The sequence below is a fragment of the Cebidichthys violaceus genome, unplaced genomic scaffold (genome assembly GCF_023349555.1).
Source record: "Cebidichthys violaceus isolate CVI_PGR_0920_01 unplaced genomic scaffold, fCebVio1.0.p SCAF_6, whole genome shotgun sequence".
NCBI lineage: Eukaryota > Metazoa > Chordata > Actinopteri > Perciformes > Stichaeidae > Cebidichthys > Cebidichthys violaceus.
Genome location: NW_027176816.1, coordinates 1109617 through 1117004, shown reverse-complemented (window position 1 = coordinate 1117004; position 7388 = coordinate 1109617). Strand labels below are relative to the sequence as shown.

The 7388-nt window shown below is 44.7% G+C and overlaps 1 protein-coding gene across 1 annotated transcript; it reads left to right on the top strand.

Moving 5' to 3' along the window:
- Nucleotides 1–1679: 1679 nt before the first annotated feature.
- Nucleotides 1680–5306, top strand: zfp64 (zinc finger protein 64 homolog (mouse)). Its single transcript, XM_068733753.1, is given in 9 exon segments — nt 1680–1928; nt 2100–2258; nt 2349–2495; nt 2742–2804; nt 2902–2957; nt 2960–3052; nt 3054–3156; nt 3262–3710; nt 3713–5306. Coding segments are annotated over 9 exon segments (1797 nt in total). The 5' UTR covers nt 1680–1906; the 3' UTR covers nt 4418–5306.
- The last annotated feature ends 2082 nt before the right edge of the window (nt 5307–7388 follow it).

The window sequence follows — 7388 nt, the reverse complement described above, 5'->3', positions numbered from 1 at the left end:
AGTAGATAGCATACTGTTCTCTACTGGCTGGGGGGGGGGGGGGTGACATAAGTCCTTCTTTAATTAACCCATCTCTGAGTCATTTGTCTGTCACATGTGAATACGGCCTTTGATGTGCATATAACTGTATTTAACTTGGGGGAGGGTAATGTGCAAATGATTTGCACACTCATTGGTCAGATCAAATTATGTATTTAATTATCTCCTTTTCATGTATTTTTCATTAGTCATCAATTTCCCAAATGCCCCAAAATAAATAAAAACACACAGTCGCTTCCTACTTATATGACAAAGTATTTAACATTCATGTTTTTGAATCTATGGGGACAATCCTGACAGAATAGAATTCAAAAGACAGCGGTAATCAAATAGTCAGATTGGTTTGGGCAGGCCATGAAAGGCCCTGCATTGTGTGTGTGTGTGTGTGTGTGTGTGTGTGTGTGTGTGTGTGTGTGTGTGTGTGTGTGTGTGTGTGTGTGTGTGTGTGTGTGTGTGTGAGTCTGTCTGTCTCAAGGATTTGCTGTTTCAGCAGGGAAGGAATCAGTCCTGTGCCTTTGCCATGCAGGAAAGTCAGCGTAAGGAAATTCCTGAGCTTCACAGTGGCAATCAGGCAGTTAAGGACCTGCCACTGAAAATGGAGCTGCATGTCAGTCACTTTCATGGCTTATTCACACTAGCACGACTGCTGTGGCATTAAAGAAAAAGAAAGGCATTCTCATTCACTCACCCCAACAATTCAGTAAATTGTCCTTACTTGATAGATTTGTTGAGCATGCCGTGTATATCTAAGTGCCCTGCAGCGATTGCTACACGTGAAAGCTTACCTTCTCACAGCAGACATGCTCTTTTCAGTCGTTGCAGGTACCATAGCCGCGGCTAAGGCTATGTTCTGAAATGTGCAGCCACTCTGTACGCAAATTATGACAACGTCGGACTGTAGTCAGATAAAATGTGTATCGTCCAAAAAACGAATAGTTTTAAGTATGCATGGTTGGTAAGCCACTGTGGGCCTTTTCATTGGACTTCCAATACGACAGGTGGCAGTAACGTTCACTTAACGGCTCGGCTCGGCTTTTTGGAAACGAATAAAACACGGCAAAAGCCAAAGATTCAAAGGTTTAACATTACATGTTAAAGTTTTATATGAGAAAGCCTTCTGTACTTTTTAAAAAATAGATTAAATAACATCTCAGGACAAAAGTGGTCCCGTGGCTGAATCCCAATTACTCGCTACAATGGTAATGCTGCATTCAGGTACTCGTTTACCCGATGTAAATGACTGCAGTTCTTTTTTAAGATCTTTTTTTTGGGGCCATGTTGGCTGTTTTTATATACATCTATATTATTTTTTTCACAATTAAGACAGCTTATGACCTGATGCACAGGCAGAATACAGAGGGGGGAAACATCAGGTTTACAATTGCTGTGGTAATTTTTGGACTTTCCATATGACGAATGTATACTTAACAATTCATAGGGAAACCAAACAGCACGAAATTCAAATTCTATCAACAATAGTTGTTGTAACAAAAATAGTCATGTAACAAAACAAATGCACCACTTCCTGTTGTCGTACGTGCCGAGTTGAGGTAATTTAGATTTTTCCCATAGTTGTAAAAGCATCATGTGACGTCACCCGGACAGAACGCTTGCCGAACTGTCGTAAACCCCCCGTAACATGTCGTGAAACCGATTTGTATCTGTTGTTGTCAGAGAAGTAAACGGTTGTTGCCATTGGTATCCAAACTGCGGTAGATTTCGCGTTTTGAAACTATGATAATATTTAGATAATAGTGCTGGCGGCGTCTCCACTCGAGCCGGTACAGTTAAACAACATGGCGGACATTGTGTAGGCTTTAAAAGGAGCCAGAAGATGAGTTGATCCCCATCAAAACAAAGCTCGAAAATGGCAACATACAGCGCCGAAGGTAAAGGGAAGAAGATCCCTAACTACACCACATCTCTACCATCCCACTTATGATGTTGCCTCTTTATGTTGCACTCATCTTTTTGCCAGTTTCACACACGTATATCCCGCAAGTTTCTATTAATATCGTGGGTTCCTTTCGTGTGTTTTCTGCCTTCTTATGTCGGTGCAGGACATTCTGTTGTGGTGGAGCTGAGTCCAGACATCCATATCTGTGGCTTCTGCAAGCAGCAGTATAATAATTTTGAGGTCTTTCTCGCCCATAAGCAAAATGGATGCTCCTTACCAACCTCTGACACACCAGCCACCACCGCAACAGCCACTCTCACAGGTAAAATACGAAACTTCTGCATTTGGTTGTGAATAATTTATCGTGTGGATTTGAGTCACAGTCTGCTGTTCACATCCTTGTTCTGCTCAGATTCCAGCGCCGAGTTTGTTTTCGAGGAGACCTTCCAGACTTGTGTGATGAGAGGTGTTAAAAAGATCCTGACCAAAGCACAGAAAACACCTTCCAAAAAATTAAAACCTCCCCTGACTTCAAAGAGACACAGCTGCTGTTTCTCAGGTTAGTGCCTCTTGCCTGTTTACGACTGTAACACGTTCCCTCGGTTTTTTTTTTTCGGCTGCCAAGCAGGGAAACGGTACTTCCTGCCAAGTCCCATGTCATTAGCTGTTATTTATTTAGGACACTATTAGATTGACTTTCTACAAGCACAGAGGCTACACACACACACACACACACACACACACACACACACACACACACACACACACACACCTTGTAAACACACTATTTCTGTCGATCCTACAGGTTGCACTTTTAAGACACAGTATGGCCAAAAAGACATGGAGCGGCATCTCAAAACCCACACCGTATGTCAATTGCTTTTGCACGTGTGATTCTTTCTCACTTAAGAATCAGATATTAACACAAGTTTTTTTATGTCGTCCCCCCCCAATCCGCCATACAGGTGAGAAGCCATTTGAATGTGAGCTGTGCCACAAACGCTTCAGCTCGGCGGGACATAGCTCAACATGCACAGCCGCTCGCACACGGGCGAGAAGCCGCACAAGTGCAAACACTGTCCCTACGCAGCGGCAGACAGCAGCAGTCTGAAGAACGCACCTGCGCATCCACTACGACGAGCGGCCTTTCAAGTGCCAGATCTGTCCTTACGCCAGCCGCAACTCCAGCCAGCTCACCGTCCACCTCCGCTCACACACTGGTAGGGCGTTGGAAAAATCCAGAGTTGCCCTCAAGTGCAGGATGATGTTGCATTTCTTTTAGACTGCATTGAGAATCATTTTGTGTTTATTTGCTTCATTCCAAGGGGATGCACCTTTCCAGTGCCAACAGTGTGACGCAAAGTTCAAAATCAACTCGGACCTGAAGAGGCACATCCGGATTCACTCCGGCGAAAAACCGTACAAGTGTAACTTTTGCGACTACCGCTGCGCCATGAAAGGCAACCTGAAATCTCACATTCAGATCAAGCACGGCAGCGAGAACTCCTTCCGCTGTGGGCACTGCGACTTCCAGTGTGCCAGCAAGACTGCTCTGCGGCAGCACTCGCGAGAACACCGGCCCACTCAGCCCATCCAGTGTTCAAGTGCACTTACTCCCTGCGCCAGCAAGGGGGCGCTCAAAGTCCACGAGAGGATCCACTCGGAGGATCGGCCCTTTAAATGTGACTTCTGCAACTTTGCCTCCAAGCAGCGCAGCAACCTGGTCATCCACAAAAGGAAGTGCCACTCGGATAAGCCGGAAAAGGGCAGCGGTGGAAGGGTGGCAGGGGCGCAGGAGGAAAAAGCGGAGGAGGGGACTCCCCGAAGCCTGTCGGCTCCAGGTACCGGGCCAAACTCGAAGCGGCTCGGGCGTTCTGCTGCGACTCGTGCGACGCTTCCTTCGTGAGGGAGGACTCCCTGCGGAGCCACAAGAAGCAGCATCGAGACACTCAGAACGTGATGCAGCTCCAGCTCTCCACCCCGGTGGACGTCAACTTGGTTCCCGTCACAACGTCGCAGAGCTGCGCCCAGCTCGAGGTTCCAATCCCGTCCGACCCGATGGGTCCTTACAGCAGCGCCCAGCTCAAAATCATCGTCTCTCACCCTCTGGGCCAGGAGATGCCCCTAATCCCAGCCTGTGTGGACGGTCCGCATAAGACCGGCATGGTCCTGCTCAGCCCAGAAAGCCAGGACATGGTTGTCAACTCCATGATCCAGCAGGTGAACCTGCTCGCGCCCATGCAACCCCTCGGGGCGTCCCAGACCGCAGAGGCCTCCTTAGGAACTCAGACGGTCCTGCTGACGCAGCTCGGCCCCGGCGACACCAGCAACCCGCTCCACCAGGCCCTGCTGCGGACCGCCATAACCGCTCAGGACCCCGGCAGCGGCACGCAGACTTTCATCACAACCTGCACGGAGCTGGAGGGCCTCAACGCCTTGATCCAGGAGGGCGGCACTGAGGTTACAGTGGTGACGGTCTAAGCCAGCAGAGGGGGGGGGGGGGGCGGAGGAGGAACTTACCCTGTGAGGAAAAGTGCGCTGCTGGTGCAAAAAAAATGTGGTCATGCACGGTGTTCCACTCATAGTGTCCACTCAGCCACAGCAGACTATAGAGCAGCTCCCTCCTCACACACACACACACTACACACACACACTGGAAGACATCCCACGATGAGCTGAGGGCTCTGTGTGTTTCTCTGAACATGTAAAGACTTTACCTGCATCATAAGCTATTTCTTTGCCCCTATATGAACTGTTCACAATAACTGCTTTTTGTTTCTAGCAGTTGAATCGCTGACCACTGAACTAACAACACTGTTGACGTTGGATTGAGAATAATGAATTGCTGTCGTAGCACAATAGTACAGAATGACTTCCAGATGTGAAAGTTAATTGTTTGGACATCATTTTGCTTACTCTATAGGCAAGGGTTATTTTTGGAGGCATCAAAATAAAATAAAAAAAGAATAAAAAAAATAAATACTTTAAATGAAATGTTTATTTTCAGGCAACAGATTTAGAAGAAAATGAATGAAGAAGAATAAAGCCTGAAATGGACACGACTTGAAATTGAACGTCTTTGTTTAATAGAGTTCTCCAAATTGTCCATTAGGTGGCAGCAGAGTGATGCGAGTGGCGGCTGAAGTATTATTATTATTATTATTATTAATAATACACATTCTGTATGTGGAGCTTCTTTCTCTGTTAGAAGTGAAGCATTTTCAAGTCCTCATTTTGAGGATGTAGATGTTTTGTTTTTTTTGTTTTTTCTTTTAGACCGCAATATGAAGGTCTTAGTTTCTAAAAGCCAAGTTGCTCTCCCAATAGATTTTTCAATAAAGTGCCCGTCTTTGCTTGTGGCTATCTATTATTGTGGCCGTTTTTTTTTTTGTTTTTTTACACTCAGACTTCAGCACTTAGTATTTGCAGAGATTGAAGGCTGCACCTGAATAGGAGGCTCTCCCACGACCAGATGACCATTGATTTCTCTCTCGGCACTAATGGCTCTGCTGATGCGGACTCTTTGGCTCAGCGTGGCCGCCGACTCCGATGAAGTTCTCTTGATGGAGGACTCTTTGCAGCCACTGAAAGTTCACCTCGCAGTCCTGTTGCAAATGGTATCCAAGCAAAGGAATATAGAGACCAGAGTTTTAGCCATTTTAGTCGGCGTGACATGTTGGATTGCATTCTATATATTTTAACTGTTGATGCCTTTTATTCTAATTCCGTTTGAGTGCTGGTACCTTTTCAGTTCTTAGGTTTTCTGGATGGGAAGCTATTAGTGGTAACAAAGTACCTTAAGTGCTACAGTTACTGAGCTGATTCAAGGAATAGTGTGACACTTTTTGTAAAATACACTTATTTGCTTACTCTTTAGGATTCAACCTATAAAACATATAATCAAATAGAACTGTTGCAGATTAAACCACTCAAATGCTTGAAAGTATTTCATATCAGCCCCATACTGCTCCCATGAGTCAGTCTAATAGTAATCCAGTGATGGGATGTTCTACTGCTGCACAATTTGACTTTTCCTACTTCAAGAAGTCGTCCTTTTACCTTTTTTTCTTTTTTTTTTTTTTTGTTAATGCAGGACTTGTGCCTGTAATGGACTCCTCTGTAGATATTTGATTTGCTCTGCTGCCCACAGTTAGTCACCAACTCATCCGTCACATCTTCAGGAGCGTGAAGCATGTGAAAAGTGAAAGAACTTTACTTTTTGTGATTCGTCGTTCTGCTCCTGCATTGTCAGTTCCTGCACTCGAGCTCACATTCATATTTTAATCGGTGGTTTAAAAAAAAAAAAGAAGCTTTTCAACATTGTGTGTCATTCAAGGACCAAAGTCTTGTCACTTGATCTTCAGGTGGGGAAAAAAAAAAGCTCCTGAAATTCCATCATGTATGAAGATGAGCGGCGATACGTGGGAAAAGTAAGAAGTGCTCTCTTGTGTATCTCTTTGATCTATTATCTAGCAGACTTCCAGGCCCTAATCCTGAGCACCCTTGAGGAGGAGAGCACCCACCCCACCCCCCACCCCCACCCCCGTCCTGTTCCAAATGTGACGACATGGGTGAGTTTAGTGCTTCTTCTAATGAGCTAAAACATCCTTAGAGCTGAAATGTTACAATCATGCTCACCTTAAAATGTATATTTTTTGTTGTTTTTTTGGTTGTATTATGAATGAATGTGTCACCTTATTTAAAGGTTTTATATATATATATATATATATATATATATATATATATATATATATATATAAAATCACATCCATTCCATCATGAAATCTTAAACTTATTCTTTGCTTGAAAATTCTTTTATTTTTTTTTTATTTTTTTTAGAGGACTTCTAAACGGACCTCTTGATACTGTATTGCACTTCTTCTCAGTTCCTTCCTTCCTGTGTTTGAGATGTCGGCCTTTGAATGGGGGGGGGGGGGGTCATAAATGTCTCCCCAAAAAGCCATTTCCACTCACAGCTGCTTAAAGAAATCGTAAGTTGTGATGCATTCCTTCTGGACATAAACAGTTCCAGGGAGGACCAGGTGGTCGGAGGACAACAAGCAGAGCCGGATCATCGCGCAGAAGAGGACAGGTTACTTCAAATAGCGTGAAAACGTCAAAAAGGGGCCGTAAAATGGACTGTAATGAATTTAGTATTACGGCTCATTTCTTTCATCAGAGGTGGTTATAAGTCGTTCGGACAGGCCACTGAGTGCAAACTGTTTCTCACACAATCTGTCACTTCAAACCATACATTTGTGACCTTTGCTTTGTTTGCGCACAATTCGCTACCCCATCAGTAAATGGCACTGGATGCCTTAATGAAATTAACTGATTGGCAAAGTATTGATATGGATTTGTTTTCCCGATTGCAGGCCCCCTCTTTCACCGCCACACTATTGACATCTTAAGTGAGTTTTGATTCCTCAGCTTTTATCTCGTCTCTCGTTTA